Genomic DNA, 19,326 nt, shown 5'->3' with positions numbered 1-19,326 from the left:
AACCTCACATGGCCTCCTATATACAGTATGAGCCCTCACATAGTTTCATAGTTTTAAAGTTGAAGATAGACTTAAGATCAAGTTCAACCTATAGTCTAAAATGTTGATCCAGAGGAAGGCAAAAACCCCATGGGGCAGAGATTAGAAGCTCCATATTAGGGGAAAACAAAGACAACAAAGAGGGGTGTAACAGGAATCAATCCATACGCGTTTCTAGCTACATGGCTCTTAAACACAGTGTTCAAGAGCCATGTAGCTCGAAATGTGTATGGATTGATTCCTGTTACACACACCACCCCTCTTTATTGCTTTGTTGTCTGAGATGCCCAATTTATTATCAATTTCATTCTTAAAGGATTTCCAATAAAGATTTTGCGAATTTTTAATTACTCCGGTGTGTTGATCTGGTTCCTACTCCAATTTCCTCAACTACCTCCAGCGCTGTGCAGCAGCGGGGACGCCGTGCTCCTCCCGGACTGGAACAGCATCTCAGGGGTGAGCTGAATTTTTTCTTATTTAATGTTATATTTCTCAAGAAAAGCATCCAGACTCTTCTTCAATTTTTGTAGTGAATCACTCATTACAAACATCATCTGGCAGAGAGTTCCACAGTCTCACTGCTCTTACAGTAAAGAATCCGCATCTGTGGTAATGATTAAACCTTCTTTCCTCTAGACGTAGAGGATCCCCTTTTGTCCCCATCGCAGGCCTAAGTAACAAAAGCTCATTATACAGATCTCTGTATTGTCCCCTCATATATTTGTACATTGCAGCAGGATCGCCCCTAAGCCTTCGTTTCTCCAAACCGAAAAACCCCAAGTTTGATAATCTGTCTTGGTATTGCAGTCCACCCATTCCCTTAATAACCTTGGTTGTTCTTCTCTGTACTCACTCTAGTTCAGTTATGTCCTTCTTATACACTGGAGACCAAAATTGTACAGAGTATTCTAAGTGGGGTAGCAATGGTGACTTGTATGGTGGCAAAACCAATGTTCTTGCCATGAGTGTCTATGCCTCTTTTAATGCATCCCATCATTTTCTTTGCCTTGACAGCAGCTGCCTGACACTGGTCACTAAAGTGAAGTTTGCCGTCCACCCATACACCCAAGTCTTACTCAGTGACTGTTTTACCCAGTGTTTTACGATTTAGTTCATAATTATTTATTTTATTTCCTCTGCTCAAGTGGAAAGTGGTGACTACCTGTTCTTTTTTATTAAATTAAAAATAATAATGCTCCCTTTGGGCCTCTTTATAATAGTAATAATAATATTAATGATAAAAATATTAGATGACCCCACACGGTTTAGGGAAAGTGTCACTGAATGCAGAAGCCGGGTCTAAGCTCCTAATAAACACTACCCACCTCCTGCCCTGCTGTGTTATTACAGGCTTTATTCCCCTTCAAGCCTAAGCAGCAGAATGCCGGTATCTCCTCTTCCTGCTCCATTTCACCTGCTGTCAGTAATGCAAAGTACCTGGGCCCTGTTTTAAAGCCTCTTGTTAACCCCTCCCACCATGTATCTATAGCATCGGCGTCTCTGCCCCCTGCTGGCGTAGCGTACATGTACATACCGTATCATACGTGTACGTTACGGTAAGCTTGGACCAATGAGAGGAAGCATCCGGCACCCAATCAGAGGGACAGCTGTAACATCACGTGCCGTTAGCTGCTGGTCTGTGATTGGCTGGCGGCTGCTTCCTGTGATTGGGCGGAGCTTACCGTAATGTACGGGACGCTACATGTAGGGTACAGCAGCGGAGAGAGACCGGCGGTCGAGCGGAATCCAGCGTGGAACCACAGAGCACCGATGAGTGTGTGTGTTCTGGCGGGTCTGGCAGTGGCATGGGGTTATTTGGTGGTGGCAGCGTGTTTGGTGGATCCAGCGGCGACCCCAGGGGCGGCTCTGGCAGCGGCGGCGTCTCTGGCGGTGTGTCCGGCTGTGCTTGGAGCAGCGTTTGCAGTGGCGGGTGCTGCCAGGGTGTCCTGTGCCATCTTGGGACACTCATGTGCTTCCTGCCGGGCACGGCCGCGATGCCTTATGGGATTCGTTCACTTCGCAAACTGCCAATTATGTAAGTACATAGCCTCCCATTGCTTAGTGTTCTTGATTGTCTTTGTGGGCACACTCTCCTCCGTAGTGTAAAAACAAGGCAGCAGCACAAGTGCGAATGCTCGCTGGGTTATGTCATCATCTTTGCCAGTGATGGTGCATCGGAGACCAGAGCTGTGGAGTCAAAGTCGGAGTCGTGGAGCCTGAGTAAGTGCCAATTTTGGTGGAGTCGGTATAAAAATGACTGACTCAGACTCCAAAAATATATAAATTGGGTACGGTAGTTCAATGCAATATTTGCAAATTATTATGCTCTACATATCTTGATTATTATAACAATGATTAAAAGGCTTAAGTTCACATGATGCTACAATAAATGTATCACCTAAACATCAGCAATGTACGAAGGAGTCAGAGAAATTGAGGAGTCAGTGGTTTGGCTTACCGACTCCACAGCCCTGGAGACAGCCAGGCAAGTGTCGCTGCTGCAGTTGTGTGTGCCTTTCCCAGAATTTCGCGCAGTATCCTAGATGCCAAATTGCAGCATCTGTATCCAGGATCGTGCATCTACCTAATAATGCATGTTGCAGCAGCCTCCAAGATGCAATTGGTCAACAGCATTTTTTGTGCCAAAGATATTTCAACGAATTTAGGGTAACTTTGGGGTGCTGATTCTGAATATGTCATCAGTTTTGCCAGATTGGCTCTAGTTCTTGATATTTTCTGTAAAATGTGTAAAAAAATGACGTAATTTGCTACACGCGCATTAATTTTATTGATATTGTCATGAATACTATAAATTAAACAAAGTAAATGTTGATTATAGTTTATTTTAACTAGTTTTAGAAAGTAATCTTCAAAAATGAACAAGACATGAAAGATAGGAGACATTTAATCTCTGGAAAAGCGCTTTTTATATGATTTTCTTCTATGTGAGCTTTTCGGGCAGTCACGCTGTAGATTCCAGCAGTAATCAGCCATCATATGTCTGTCCCATCTGCCTTGGTACCTTTCCTCCATCACCATAATATCCTGATGAAATCTCTCCCCTTGTTCTTCGCTAAAATCTCCAAGATTTTCTGGAAATCTGTCCAAGTGACTGTGAAGATAATGCAATTTAATGCTCATGTGTACACCCAGATTTCTAAATCTCAATAGCATGTTTTGTACCAGTTCTTCATAATTGTCTGCCTTTTTATTTCCCAAGAAGTTCTTCACTACCAACACAAAACTACACCATGCAGCAGCTTCTATGTCATTCATTTCCTTAGGAAAATTTGAATCTTTAATGAGTTTCCGAATTTGAGGTTCATCAAAGATTCCTGCCTTCAGTTTTTCGCTACTAAGACCAGGGAAAGATCTGCAGATGTACATGAAGCAATTACCATCTTTGTCTAATGCCTTGACGAACTGCTTCATTAATCCTAACTTTATGTGAAGTGGTGGTAGAATGATTTTTTCCCTGTCCACCAAAGGTTCGTTCACTATGTTTGATGCTCCTACTGTAAAGGTGTCCCTTGGAGGCCAATTCACTTTCTCCCAGTGCTGATGTTTTGCTCTACTATCCCACATGCAGATGAAGCAAGGATACTTTGTGTATCCACTTTGCTGTCCAAGTAAAAAGTTGACCATTTTTAAATCAACACATATCAGCCACGAATGTTCATGGTAGCACAGTTTCTCCAAGACCATTTTGACATTTTTGTATTGTTCTACAAGTTTAGTTGAGTGAGCTACTGGAAGAGATGCACACTGATTGCCATTGTTCAACAAAACACATTTCAAACTCCTTTTAGAACTATCTATGAAAAGCCTCCAGTCTTCAGGACGATATACTTGTAAACCCATTTGCAGCATCAGGCCAGGAATATCCTTACAATAAACAAGTAGGTCATCTTCACAGAAAAATTTAAGAAGTGCTTCTTCTCTGGTCCTGTAAGATGTAATTTTAGTTCCAGGCGTCAGACAATTTTTATCACTTAGCCTGGAAGCTAAAAGTTCGGATGCACTTTTTGAGAGGTTGAGGTCTCTTATTAGATCGTTGAGCTCTCCTTGGGTAAATTGCGTAGGTGTTCTGAAACTTCCTTCATATTCTGGTTCACTTCCAGAACTAATGCTTAGCTCCATACCCTGCATTTCATCATCATCAGGTGGGGGAAGGTCAGGTAACATGGTAAACACAGGTACAGGCACATCTTCACAATGAGGGACAGGCCTTTTTGCAGATTCCATGTTAGGATACTCCCATTTTCGTTTCTTATGCTTATTGAATCCTTGCACTTGCACTGCACAGAAATAACAGTCATCATGATGATTTTTTTGCTCTCTCCACACCATTGGAACACCAAATTTGAAGCTTTTTCTTTGTCCTTTGCTCCATTTTCGTAATAATTCGATACATGCTTTGCACACTATGTGTGGTGCCCAAAACTTGTCTTGGTCCCCAAGCATAACCCCAAAATAGGCCAAATACACTTTTTTTAGGAAGTCTGTTATGTTTCTTCTATGTTTTGGCAGTGTATATTCACCACAAATGTAACAGAATGAGTCTGGATCGTTAAGGCAACTTCTTCTTGTTGAGTTCATGCTTTTCACTGGAAAACAGACAACAACATAAAGTTAGTATAAAAATCAAGCTATGAACAAACTTCTAGAACACTAATTAACACAAAACTATATTGAGAACTGCTCAGTTCAAGTACTAATCTAAAGAAATTAATGAGATGACGCGTCGCATTTACCAACACGTGCTATAAATAAGATACCAAAAATCTCAAAAACTAGAGCCAATCTGGCAAAACTGATTGCATATTCAGAATCAGCACCCCAAAAATACCCCAAATTCATTAAAATATCTTTGGCACCAGAAAAAAAATATTTTTTTGTTGACCTGTGAGTAGGAATAGATATATTCAGATGCTGAATATGGACAAATATTTTCAATTAACACTACCCCACCACTATACTAGAGAAGCAAACAAAACCATCTCAAACTTTTATTTAAAACATTTTATTTACTGGAAAAAGTAATGAGGCAGAGGGCAAAAACATTTAATACAAAAAAAAATAAATTCATATATGTACTCTTTTAAAAACAAAGGAAAGAAATTCTGCATTAATGAGCCTTGTCATTTATTCATAACTCTGTCAATCTTGCACCAATGCCATCCAGACATGACATCCACATTTGGAAATCTCAATCCCCTTTTTTTGCCAAGAAACATCTAAAGGAGTTATTCAAGTCTCCAACGCTTGGTTACCTAAATAGAAAAAAATAAATAATATAATATATATATATTAGATGGTGGCCCGTTTCTAACGCATCGGGTATTCTAGAATATATATGTAGGCTGCTGGGGTGTATATAGAGGCTGCTGGAGTATATATAGAGGCTGCTGCTGCTGGGCTGTATATAGAGGCTGCTGGGGTGTATATAGCGGCTGCTGGGCTGTATATAGAGGCTGCTGCTGCTGGGGTGTACTGACCAGAAAATGTGACTGCCTCAGCCAATCACAGGCCATAGTTAACCGGATTTACCCAAAGTCCATTTTCCCTAATAAGGGTAAATCCAGTTAATTTGTAGCATATAGCGCAGTGGGTAACCGAAGTCCATTTTTCCCTAATCTGGTGAACAACTGCAGTATATGATACTACTTAACCGGATTTACTCAAAATGAAGGGACTTTGTATTTTTTTGACCCTGGGTCACTGCACCCCCATGCGGGATCTGCCCTCGCAGTGTTCGCTTTCTACCCTCCATCCCATGTGCTGGCTCTTATGCAGCGGGTGAGAGCGGGCAGAGTAGGCGTGAGTGGGTAGAGCAGAGTGAGGGTAGTAGCAGAGAGCGGGACAGCGGAGCACAGCAGGGCGACAGTGGGAGACAGGAGAACACAACGGGAGACAGTAGAGCACAATGGGGTCAGTGGAGCACAGCGGCGTACAGCAGAGAAGGGGTCAGTGGAGCATAGCAAGCAAAGCAGGGTACAGCGGAGTACAGCAGGGGACATTAGAGCAGAGAAGGGGTCAGCGGAGCAGAGTGGGGGACAGCAAAACAGAGAAGGATTCAGCAGAGCTCAGCGGGGGTTAGCAGAGAAGGGTCAGTGGAGCACAGCGGGGGACTGCAGAGCAGAGAAGGGGTAAGCAGAGCATAATGGGAGACATCAGAGCACAGTGGGGGACAGCAGAGTAGAGAAGGGGTCAGTGGAGCACAGCGAGGAAAAAGCGGAGCAGAGAAGGGTCAGTGGAGCACAGCGGGGGACACCAGAGGAGGGGTTAGCAGACCACAGAGGGGGACAGTGGAGCAGAAAAGGGGTCAGCGGAGCATAGCTGGGAACAGCGCAGCACAGTGGGGGATAGCGAAGCAGAGAAGGGTCAGTGGAGCACAGTAGGAACAGAGGTCAGCAGAGCAGAGAAGGGGTGTGTGTGTGTGTGTATATACACATGCGGTGTGTGTATATGTGTCTCCTCGCCCGACATCGCCGCAGCGCTGCCTGCACCCACCTCCGTGTAGCCACAGCCTCTAGGAAAGACCGCGGCTTGCGGCCTGTGCACGGAGGTGGCTGCAGGCAGCGCAGTGGCGATGTCGGGCGAAGGGGAATGGGGGAAGGGTCCCAGCGACGGCGGGTCCAGGTGGCGGGTGGGTTCCACTTCCGGTGAGCGTGGTTCAATTCCCGCGGCAATTCGCGGCTGGACTGCGCCTGTCCCTGATTGGTTCTGGCCGGCCGGGATTGGTTCAGCGACGCGGGATTTCGGTTACGGAAGTGGAACCACAAGGCAATTATATAGTGAACACACATTTCACATACAGTGACAGAACTACCCAACTCTGAGACCTTATTGTTCCCACACAGCCTGTCCTTGGGTGGCTCCGTCTGAGATAAGGTGTTATATTCAGCTAGGATGCATTTTAACCCCTTAAGCCCCGGAGCATTTTTCGTTTTTGCATTTTCGTTTTTGCTCCCCTTGTTCCCAGAGCCATAGCGTTTTTATTTTTTGGTCAATATGGCCATGTGAGGGCTTATTTTTTGCGGGACGAGTTGTACTTTTCAACGCCATTACTAGTTTTACCATATCCTGTACGGGAAAACTGGAAAAAAAATCCAAGTGCGGTAAAATTGCAAAAAAAGTGCAATACCACAGTTGTTTTTTATTTATTTTTTTACCACGTTCACTGAATGCTAAAACTGACCTGCCCTTCTTATTCTACAGGTCATTAAGAGTTCATAGACACCAAACATGTATAGGTTCTTTTATATTTAAGTGGTGAAAAAAAATTCCAAAATTTGGTAAAAAAAAAAATAAATAAAAAAATAGCGCCATTTTCTAAGACCCGTAGCGTCTCCATTTTTCGTGATCTGGGGCTAGTTGATGGCTTATTTTTTGCGCACCGGGCTGACATTTTTATTGATAACATTTGAATGGGGCAAAAGGGGGGTGATTTAAACTTTTATATTTTTTTAAACTTTTTTTTTTTTACTTTTTGCATGCTTCTATAGTCTCCATAGGAGACTAGAAGCAGCAACTATCCGATCGCCTCTGCTACATACAGGGGACGAGCAGGTCCCCTGCATGCAGCAGAAATGGTCCTGTGCTATGAGCGCCGACCACTAGGTGGCGCTCATAGCGACAAGATCATGACAACCACAGGCGTCTGCTGCAGACCCTGGGTTGTCATGCCCACCCATCGGCGACCCGCGATCAAGTGACGGGGTCGCCGGTGGGTGGGACTTATGACGCGTTACCCGGAAGCGCGCGTTAAATGCTGCTGTCAGAGATTGACAGCGGCATTTAACATGTTAACAGCCGCGGGTGGATCGCGATTCCACCCGCGGCTGTTGCGGGCACATGTCAGCTGTAAGAATCAGCTGACATGTGCTCCGTTCAGCGAGGGCTCAGCGCAGCAGCCCTCACTGAACTGGCAGTACGCAAATATGCGTACTAATACGTCCCCGGTATTTAAGGGGTTAAAAAGATTTCTCTCTCCAGTCAGGGTGATGAAGGACTGTATCCCTTATCCGCATTATACACCACAGGGAACCCTGGTTTTACAGATTTCTGCTGCCTTCACCATAGCCCATAGGAGACATAATATATTACCTTATTGTATGATTAGACACTAACATGTCCCTGTGGACATTACAGCTGTGTTAAAAAAACAAACAAAAAAATGAGATAAGGCGACACTCTCACCCTTCCTGGGGATGGATGGCACAGTGAGCACCATTTATGGCCTCCCTCCAGGCAGGAGCAGAACCTGCAGGGGGGCGAGTATAGGAGCAGTGAAAAGAGAAAAAAAACATCACATGGACTGTGAATGCCAGTTTGAAAAAAGAAATATGAAGCATTTCCCACCTTTGGTCCCTAGAGGGAGGGCTTACAATGTTTCTAGTTTGAAAGAAAAAAAATGTGATGCTTCTCCCCTTTTGGTCTTTAGAGGGGGGCTTGCAATGTTAAAAATTTATAGCACACCCCCTGTAACTGATGAACTATAAATTCAGTGGCCTGAACACAGAGCATTGTCAGAAGGTTCCGGTAAATCCAGGTAACTGCTAGCATAGTGCACAGCAAGGCAATCTGATAAACCACTATCCACTAGAGAATGAAATCCACCCAATGTACAGAGTCACTGCTGCCCCAAGAAAGATTGAAGAAAACAACCAGCGTGTATTTGTTGTTTTAGGAAATAGGCTGTGAGACTTTTTTTTTTTTTTTTTTTTTTACAGGCTAGGTTTTATTTTTACATGGTGTTTTTTAATACAGATCCCATGGTGTTGTGGATCCGCCGGCTGCTGGGCGTAAGTATGTACCTTACCTACCAGTGTCTTACATCTGCCAATATGTATAACATTTTTTATTCACTTCTGGGTGTCTATGGGTAAATTACCTTACTTGATGCAATACGCAGTCACACTGTGACAGTGATACCACATGGAACGGTGTGAAGTCTACCATTTTGTCATGTCTGCAGCTTTTTGAGCGCTTTATGAATGTGTAAGGCCGTATTCCCTTTGACAGTAGTTGCACGGTGCATCACCAGTCTTATACTGCTTTTTTTAGAACATATACCACGAGGACATACCTGACCTGCCCAGTTTGCTCTAAAGTATCAGAGCGACTGGACAAACATCTACACGGAGTGTGCATGACCCAGAATTCTGCCGAGGAGAGGAAAGCCGCTACTGCTGATGCAAGGGCCAGAGTTAGAAAATCACATCCAAAGGGACAAGCATAGACGAGGAGGACATTATGTCTCTTCAAACATTGGCCAACGTAATCCCTTTCCTTGAGGATAGAGGGTTCCTCATAGTCCGGAAGCCAACTGCGGCCAGGTAGGCTCCACTTTTTCCTATCAATCTTTTGGCTATATCACATGACTTTGTATGTTTAATATATTAGTGTTGAATGATCTGATCGGCCCAACTTCAGGATGGATCAGGCGCTTTTTTGGCTGACTGGGTTTAAGGTTAGGGCCGATCACCGATTGTCGGTCAGATTGGGTCGATGCTTTTGACCCCATCTAACCCAGGATGGCTCATCACCATTTGATATGCATGTCCGTTAATCAAGTGGCTTTTTATAAATTTACAGTACTGTCCAACGTGAGGAGCAGACTGCAGGTGCCAGCAGCACTGCCCCTGCGGTGGAATATGAAGTGGTCCAGGAGAGCGAGATGTCCGAGAGTGTGTAAGTGTCGGCCAGTCAGCCAGTCTGTGTCAGTCAGTCAGTCTGCGTCACTCAGTCAGTCTGCGTCAGTCAGTCAGTCTGCGTCAGTCAGTCAGTCTGTCTAACTCACATATAATGCTTTCTTTCCTCGCAGTGCCAGTGCCGTGCATCCCTCTGCTCAGTCAACTCAAGAATCTCCTTCAAGAGAAGACTACCAGAGATCGCCTGTACAGTGAGTTTATTGCTTAGTCTTTTCATTAGGATACACTCAGCATTCAGTTATCCGGTGAACCACTGCACCATATGCTACTACTTAACCGGAATTACTCAAAATGAAGGGACTTTGTCGTTTTTTAGACCCTGGGTCACTCCCACTGTCAGAGGTGCGGGCATTCAGGTGTCTGATGCCCGTCCCAGCTGGCCAGGGGAGATACCACCACCAGCAGCCGCGTCCCAGCTGGCCAGGGGTGGGGACACCACCACCAGCAGCCGCGTCCCAGCTGGCCAGGAGGGGACACCACCACCAGCAGCCGCGTCCCAGCTGGCCAGGGGGGGGGAACACCACCACCAGCAGCCGCGTCCCAGCTGGCCAGGGGGGGACACCACCACCAGCAGCAGCGTCCCAGCTGGCCAGGAGGGGACACCACCACCAGCAGCCGCATCCCAGCTGGCCAGGGGGGGACACCACCACCAGCAGCCGCGTCCCAGCTGGCCAGGAGGGGACACCACCACCAGCAGCCGCGTCCCAGCTGGCCAGGAGGGGACACCACCACCAGCAGCCGCGTCCCAGCTGGCCAGGGGGGACACCACCACCAGCAGCCGCGTTCCAGCTGGCCAGTTGGGACATACACATAAAGAAACACACATACACAGGGAGTAAGGCACACAGGAGGAAGACAGCACACAAGGGGGAAGAGCCCCTATAAGAACGTAACCCCCCTCCCGATGCGATAGCATCGGGCTTCCAACTAGTATAATATATATATATACATACACACTAGATGGTTGACCGATTCTAACGCATCGGGTATTCTAGAATATGTATGCGGTACACCGGGAGCAATCAGCACAGCAGTTTTACATTTGGCGCCAATATCGCTGATTGCTCCCGGCCGCGACCAATCAGCACAGAGGTTTTTAAATTTGACACCAATATAGCTGATTGGTCGCTGCCGACGGCCGCGGCGCTGCTTGTGCGGGTACTTCCGCTGCGAGCAGCTGGGAGATGACCGGCTGCTCGCAGCAGAAGCATCCCGAATGGTGGCGCCGCTCCCCGGTCCTCCCTTCACTCTTACAGTCGGGAGATCAGCGGTCCTAGCATGGAGGTCAGCGGCGCCGCCGGTCGGGGTAGTTCTGCTGCGATTAGCCGGTCATCTCCCGGCTGAATCGCCGCTGACCTCCGTGCAGCAGATGAGCCGCTAACGGCCGCCATCCTTTTTCTGAAATCCCGCGTCGCTGATTGGTCCGGCCGCAACCAATCAGCGACGCGGGATTTCCTGGACAGACAGACGGGACAAGACAATTATATATATTAGATTTTATTTATGAAGATTTAAGAATAATGCAATACATGCGGGCGGGCGGCGGTGTAGGTGTGCAGTGGTGTGTATGAGCAGCGGCTGTGTGCCCCGATGGCTGTGTCCCCCTGTGTCTCTGGCTGTCCCCCATGTCCCCCTGTCTCTGGCTGTCCCCCATGTCCCCCTGTGTCTCTGCGTCCGCCCCATGTCCCCCTGTGTCTCTGGCTGTCCCCCATGTCCCCCTGTGTCTCTGGCTGTCCCCCATGTCCCCCTGTCTCTGGCTGTCCCCCATGTCCCCCTGTGTCTCTGCATCCGCCCCATGTCCCCCTGTGTCTCTGGCTGTCCCCCATGTCCCCCTGTGTCTCTGGCTGTCCCCCATGTCCCCCTGTGTCTCTGGCTGTCCCCCATGTCCCCCTGTGTCTCTGGCTGTCTCCCATGTCCCCCTGTGTCTCTGGCTGTCCCCCATGTCCCCCTGTCTCTGGCTGTCCCCCATGTCCCCCTGTCTCTGGCTGTCCTCCATGTCCCCCTGTGTGTCCCCCTGTGGCTCTGCTGCAGGCACCACCCCCTGTCCTCTGCTCCTGTCCTGTGTGGCCCTGTGTCCCCCTGTTCTGGTCCTTTGCCCCAGTCCTGTTGGGACATAGGATCGTTGAGTGTACCTCAGTTAAGGATGACAGCAGCCGGCGGGCATCCTCTGCTCTTTGAAGAAAATGGCAGACACGGCACTAGAGACAGCCTCCGCCTCTCCGGGAAGGGAGAGTTCTGTTCTCCCGCGGAGGCTCTTGGGAGTTGTAGTTCTCCAGGCGCTGTCACTGCCTCTTCTGGCCTTGGCGTGGACTACATCTCCCAGCATGCTGTGCGGCTTCGGCCTCAGACAGACAGCTGGCTTCCCAGCAGCGTCTCGTCCCCCCGCCCCCCAGCCATTCACACAGGGACGGGGAAAGGAGGAAACAGAGCAGGCTGGAACATTGAGCCCGCGCCTCCCTCTCCCCCTCCCCCCACGGCCATTCTACATTGTGCTCCGGACGGGGCCACAAGCAGATCACCCTGTCCCTGCCTCTGATGCCACACTGTACACTGCCCCCCACATTGAGCCCGCAGCCCGTGCGCGTCCCCTACCGGCCGTTAACATTGTACATTGCACAATGAGTGACAAGCCAGCCGGCTCCGAGTCAAACACCCTGACTCCGCCCCCGCCGTGCAACATCCCCGTTTTATGCGATTTGAGGGTCTTTTGAAGTATTTTTTTTGCGGCGGCCATCATCCGGGGGAGGGGCTGATGATACCACACGCACTTAAAATTCAATCTGCAACAAAAAAGTCACTGACCCCGTTTTTCACATGAAATTTGCAAAATAAAAATAAGCGTACGTGCGGACGCGCCTCCGTTCAGCGCAGCGTCCGTTATCACGCTCATCGCATGAATTACGGAAAAAAAACGTAAACTTTCTCTTTTTTTGGGCGCACTTTTTTTTCCACCCTATTGGGCTAGCTAAAGGCGAAACTGTCCATGGACAGCCCGCCACCTGCTGCTCGTTCACCGCATTGCATCTCCTAACCCAGATAATGGTGTTTGAGGGTTCCGTGGTCTGCTGCACCACCTGCCTGGGGTCGGCAGATCGCATGACCCTAATCCGGTTAATTTGTGCACTTTGTGATTTTGGGGTGATCTTTTTCGTGCAAATAGGGCGTAGTCGCAGAGGCGTGGGAGAGGCAGCATATCGTTCGGCCGGTCTCGGCAGTGGGGCACGCACCGGTCTCGCGACCGCCGGGGCGACGGAATCGCCGCAGCGGCCCAAAGAAGCGCCACGGCGAGGGGAAAAAAAAATCCACAAAAGCGGAGATGCTGCCCAGGGCCCGGTGTACCGATTTTCGAGGCGATCCGCCAAAATTTCCGTTTTTCCAGAGTCAGGCTGTAACCCTTCAGGTGGGAATGCTGCACTCGGAGAGGATCTCCTTTCATGTGCTATCCGGACTCTCTCACTCCCTTTTGCTAGGTCTTGCCTGGCTACAGAGACATGAACCCATGCTGAATTGGTGATCTGGTGAGGTGCTCCGTTGGGGGCAGGATTGTCATGAGACTTGCCTTGTTCCGGTTCGTCTGGCTCGATCTCCGTCTACTCCGGCTAATCTACCTGGTCTGCCGGCACTCTACTGGTCCTATGCGGACATCTTCGACAAGAAGGAAGCTGAGACACTACCACCTCATAGGCTGTATGATTGCCCTATCGACCTGGTACCCGTTGCTTCTCCTCCCCGCGAGTGTATCTACCCATTGTCGCTGGCTGAGACCCGGGCCATGACTGAGTACATCGAGGAGAATCTTGATAGGGGATTCATCCAGAAATCTACTTCCCCGGCTGGAGCAGGATTCTTCTTCATTAAAAAGAAAGACGGCTCGCTTCGGCCGTGTATTGAATACAGGGGTCTTAACCAGATTAACATCAAGAATATGTACCCCCTGCCTCTAATCTCGGAGCTGTTCGACTGCCTTAAAGGCGCAAGGGTCATCACCAGGCTCGATCTTCGTGGGGCATACAATTTGGTCCGGATCCGCCAGGGAGACGAGTGGAAGACGGCATTCAACACCCGGGACGGTCACTATGAATACCGCGTGATGCCCTTTGGTCTCTGTAATGCCCCAGCCGTCTTCCAGGAGCTGGTTAACGACATCTTCCGTGATCTCTTGTATTCTTGCATAGTGGTGTACCTGGACGATATCTTGGTCTTCTCTCCGGATCTGCCCACACACCGGAGGAATGTTCGTCAGGTTCTGCTAAGGCTCCGGCAGAATCGTCTCTACGCAAGACTTGAGAAATGTCTCTTCGAACAGACTTCCCTTCCGTTCCTGGGATATATTATCTCCGAAACTGGTCTTCGGATGGACCCCGAGAAGTTTTCTGCCGTCTTAAAATGGCCCCGACCGGAGGCATTGAAGGCGATTCAGCGATTCCTGGGCTTCGCAAATTATTACCGCCTCTTCATCCCTCATTTCTCCTTTCGGACTGCTCCCATCTCCACGCTCACCCGTAAGGGAGCAAATCCCAAGGAATGGACTTCCGAAGCGGAGGAGGCCTTCTTCTCCCTAAAACAAGCTTTCTCCTCCACCCCTGTGCTGCACCGTCCGGATTGCAACAAGCAGTTCTTCCTGGAGGTTGATGGTTCCTCCTCCGGAGCCGGAGCGGTGCTCACCCAGAAATCCCCATCCGGGAGAATGGTAACCTGTGGCTTCTTCTCCAAGCTCTTCTCCTCATCGAGCGCAACTACTCCATAGGAGATCGTGAGCTGCTTGCCATCAAATTGGCGCTGGAGGAGTGGCGCTACCTGCTGAAAGGGACTCTGCACCCGGTGATCATCTACACAGATCACAAAAACCTGGCCTCTTTACAAAACGCCCAGAGACTTAATCCACGTCAGGCCCGGTGGTCTCTGTTCTTTGCCAGTAAGTGTAGGGATAGTCCAGGCGGAAAGGAAAATAAAGTGGCAAATCTACTGTATTACTGAAGCTAGAAACGGAGGGTGCTGTGCCTGATACTGCGTGTGCCAATCGGATGTCCTTGAACTGTCCAGTAAACTTTTGTTGGTTAAAATGAATTGGATGTGCACTGAGTTGTGTACGGCTGTTCCTAAATATGTATTTAGTGCCCCAAAGTCGTAGTCTATATGCCTTCAAGATGTAGCAGAGCCAGCAGCTGCCTGATTATGTTTGCACAATGTTAATATTTTAGTTTGCAGATAATGTACACGAGAATTCAGTACATACACACGTGGTCAAAATTGTTGATACTCCTCGTTTAATGAAAGAAAAACCCACAATGGTCACAGAAATAACTTGAATCTGACAAAAATAATAATAAATTAAAAATCTATGAAAATGAACAAATGAAAGTCAGACATTGCTTTTCTGCTTCCACAGAATTTAAAAAAAAATGAAACTCATGAAATAGACCTGGACAGAAATGATGGTACCCCTGAAAATAATGTGACAAAAGGGACATGATAAATCAAGTTGTGTCCACTAATTAGCATCACATGTGTCTACAATATTGTAATCAGTTAGTGGGCCTGTATATAGGGCTACAGATACTCACTGTGCTGTTTGGTGACATGGTGTGTACCACACTCAACATGGACCAGAGGAAGCAAAGGAAAGAGTTGTCTCAGGAGATTAGAAACAAAATTAGAGACAATCATGTTAAGGGTAAAGGTTATAAGACAATCTCCAAGCAGCTTGATGTTCCTGTGACTACAGTTGCACATATTATTCAGAAATGTAAGATCCATGGGAGTGTAGCCAACCTCCCTGGACATAGCCGCAGGAGGAAAATTGATGACAAATCAAAGAGACGGATAATACGAATGGTAACAAAAGAGCCCTGCATAACTTCTAAAGAGATTAAAGGTGAACTTCAAGCTCAAGGAACATCAGTGTCAGATCGCACCATCCGTCGTTGTTTGATCCAAAGTGGACTTCATGGAAGATGACCAAGGAGAACACCATTGTTGAAAAAAAGTCATAAAAAAGCCAGACTGGAATTTCCCAAACTACATGTTGTCAAGCCTCAAAGCCTCTGGGAGAATGTCCTATGGAATGATGAGACAAAAATGGAAGTTTTTGGCAAGGCACATCAGCCATGTTCACAGACGGAAAAATGAAGCATATCAAGAAATGAACACTGTCCCTACTGTGAAACATGGAGGAGGCTCTGTTATGTTCTGGGGATGGTTTGCTGCATTTGGCACAGGGTGTCTTGAATTTGTGCAGGGTACAATGAAATCTCAAGACTATCAAGGGATTCTAGAGAGAAATTTGCTGCTCAGTGTCAGAAAGCTTGGTCTCAGTCGCAGGTCATGGGTCTTACAACAGGATAATGACCCAAAACACACAGCTAAAAACACCCAAGAATGGCTAAGAGGAAAACATTGGACTATTCTGAAGTGGCCTTCTATGAGCCCTGACCTAAATCCTATTGAGCATCTTTGGAAAGAGCTGAAACACGCCGTCTGGAAAAGGCAACCTGCAAACACGAGACAACTGGAGCAGTTTGCTCATGAGGAGTGGGCCAAAATACCTGTCGAGAGGTGCAGAGGTCTCATTGACAGTTACAGGAATCGTTTGATTGCAGTGATTGCCTCAAAAGGTTGTTCAACAAAATATTAAGTTAAGAAGAACCATCATTTCTGTCCAGGCCGATTTCATGAGGTTAATTTTTTTAAAATTCTGTGGAAGCAGAGTTGGAAAGCAATGTCTGACTTTCATTTGTTCATTTCAAAGATTTAAATTTATTATTACTAATAACTGACTAATTTCAATCTGTCTTGGAGTTTCCTATAGCTTGTAACATGCCATAGATATAATTACATATATCTTTTCCCCCATGCACTTGCACTTTAGTCTATTTACATGTACGCACGTTCCATATACTTGTTGTGTATTACAGTATTTGGCATTATATGGATATACTATGTATACTGTATATCCATTTGATGTATCGTCACTCATTTTATTATTCCTGCACTTTCTTTACTTTTCTATCATTAATAAATAGGTTTTCCTATAATTCAGTCTCACTCCTGTGCACTTATTTTTTATTATACTTTATTTTTTATTTATTATTTTTTCACTTTCAATATGGGACTTCTAGCACTTATATATCAATATGGTGATCTAATATTTTTATTTGTGTATTCTTCTGAGTGTACATCCTCCTTTTTCCCCTCATTAATAGTATAATTGCCAGACCTGAAATACCAAGCACTTTCCACCTATTGTGTCCCCCATTTCCTTGTAGATTGTAAGCTTGCGAGCAGGGACCTCACTCCTGATGTAACTGTTTAAACTGTCTTACCTTGTATTGAATTTATTGTTTGTATATGTCCCCGCTTAATTGTAAAGTGCTGCGGAATATGTTGGCGCTATATAAATAAAAATTATTATTATTATTATTATGTCCACTTTATCACTGGGGTTCTGTTTATATAATATAACTTCTATTTTTTTTATCCCCAGTTGGTTATTAATTATCTAATGATTTGCACTGTTTTCATTCTCATACACCTTTCTATGATTATATCAAGGGACGACCATCATGACACTTCCTTGCTTCCTTTATGACTGAAGTATTGATTAATGGCTCTATGCTGGGGAGATCTTATGATGTGCTTATCCTTACTTGGATTTGGTGCATCTCTTTCCATACTGCGATAAGCTTTCCCGTGGTGTGCGCTTTCGGTTGCAGGCCGAATTAGGTTGCCGTGATGACGTGTCCTCCAACGTCACTTCTCCCCTCCTCCCGGGCTGACGCGTCGGCCGGTGGGCGGGGCCTGGTGACATGGTACGCTGCTGCTGCGGCTTCCGGAAGCGCCGATGCAGCCACACGTGAGTACACTGAGCACGGCCCAATATAAGGGAGCTTCCCTGCCCCCTATGTATCCTTCCCCCCGAGGAAGCGGCACGTAAAACGCGCGTTGGGGTTGTCCTTTTTCTCACAGTCACCAGGTTGTATTGCTTCTTCCCTCCACTCCCTATATACCTGCCGTGTTATGATGTCTTATGTTTGCTTTATGCTGAATGGATCTCTCTTGACACTACAGTCTATATTGCATTTTAATCAGAACTCAGCTATATGTCTTCTCGCCATAACTCCTGGTCTTCCTAGGGTTTTTGTGGAAGTGTTACCATATTGAGTTTTAATCTTTTTTGCTTCAAGGTTATATACAGCACTATCTGTGGACTTTGTTTCCTCATATATATTGCATGCAACACTTTATAGCCTCTACTGATAGTTTATTCTCTTGACAGGTTTTCATACCGTTGAGTTTATTTGTGTGACTCTATACCTTGGGTCCTCACTATCACTAATTGCTATATTATTATTATTTTTTCTATTTCATGTGACACTTTACAGATTTTTTCTGATTGATTGGATAGGCCTTCTATGCCTTTATATTATCCTTGTATGTGCTGATACCTATTACCTCGCTCATACTCTCGGTCATACTCCCAACCTACAGACTGTGGGATCCTTCTATTTACTTCTCCTTTTTTAGTACTGTGTTTTTTACTGACTGTTTTAATGAATTGAAATAAATATTGATTTTATTGGCATCTATTCTTCATTTATTTTGATTGGATTGCTTTAAGACTGAAGTATTGCATTTAATAGGCCCCTTTACGCATTTGGATTAAAATGTGATATGTTGCAGTTGTGCAAAGTACTTATGCAAAAGACATGTAAATTATACTTGTGACGAATGCAAACAGTAAATTTAGCACCGTGAACCTTATTTACCATTTTATACAGAAAAACTGAACTTTTTATTTATTTTTTTTTTTTTTTTTTAAATATATTTACATACAGTTTGATGTGACTAGTAATAGTTTACAGTTATATAAAGATTATTTTTTTATGTGCAAAGGTGCAATATGCATGAATATTGCAATAAGGTCATGTAACATTTTTTGATACAATAAAAATTAAGTTTTGATTTCATTTTTCATTTGTTTATGAACAACCATGTTCACATACAGTATAATAATGCAACAGGTATTCAAATAAAACACTTAAATTAGCTAAAAATCAAGACTTTAATATGTCCGGTCAAAAATGACCGGAACATTATAAGTGTATAGTAGACCCGAACAGAACAGCAGGGTTAAGTCAAAACAATTTGAGCAACTCGGAATTTGTTTTACATTTTTTAGACTTTTTAAGTTTGTGGAAGCAGTGGCACAGAGAACGCGGACTCAGTGGTGCAATAAAACAAGTTGTTTATTAACTATTTACAAAATTATTAAATTATATATCAATGACAATACAGACAGTGTAGAGCGATCTCTGCGCTCTCTCTCTGTCTCGTGCTTGTGGTCACCGTCTGGCCCTGTTTCTGGGCCTGTTTATCTGAATGATGCCCTATAAAATATCAAACGTAGCGCTACAGCACTAAGAAGTATGACACCAATAGCTTAGCTATCGACTAGATATCCTTGATTTTCCCTGACACAGGTAACCACTGTCTGTTACGCTCACTAAACCTTGCGTGGCTCAGTTATACTCCTACTGAGCTTCACACCAAGAACATGTGCTGAGTACAATTA

General features: G+C 45.9%; 1 protein-coding gene across 1 annotated transcript; it reads right to left on the bottom strand.

Annotated features, from left to right (window-relative positions):
• Positions 1–2,862: 2,862 nt before the first annotated feature.
• Positions 2,863–11,912, bottom strand: LOC141257948 (uncharacterized). The gene is made up of 2 exons (XM_073672952.1): positions 11,888–11,912; positions 2,863–4,646 (listed from the first exon to the last, which is right to left on the bottom strand). Exon 2 carries the CDS (start codon positions 4,636–4,638, stop codon positions 2,944–2,946), a length of 1,695 nt encoding a protein of 564 aa, XP_073529053.1. The 5' UTR covers positions 4,639–4,646; positions 11,888–11,912; the 3' UTR covers positions 2,863–2,943.
• Between the last annotated feature and the right edge of the window lie 7,414 nt (positions 11,913–19,326).

Source organism: Phyllobates terribilis, unplaced genomic scaffold, assembly GCF_046119375.1.
Source record: "Phyllobates terribilis strain yellow unplaced genomic scaffold, ASM4611937v1 Scaffold_3__8_contigs__length_932513732, whole genome shotgun sequence".
In the NCBI taxonomy this organism is placed as follows: domain Eukaryota; kingdom Metazoa; phylum Chordata; class Amphibia; order Anura; family Dendrobatidae; genus Phyllobates; species Phyllobates terribilis.
Note: the sequence above shows the minus strand (reverse complement) of the source record. Positions and strands in the feature narration are given on the sequence as shown.

What these genes read in the sequence shown, in the direction of transcription:
- LOC141257948 (XM_073672952.1), bottom strand. Translation starts at nt 4,638, where the DNA reads ATGAACTCAACAAGAAGAAGTTGCCTTAACGATCCAGACTCATTCTGT.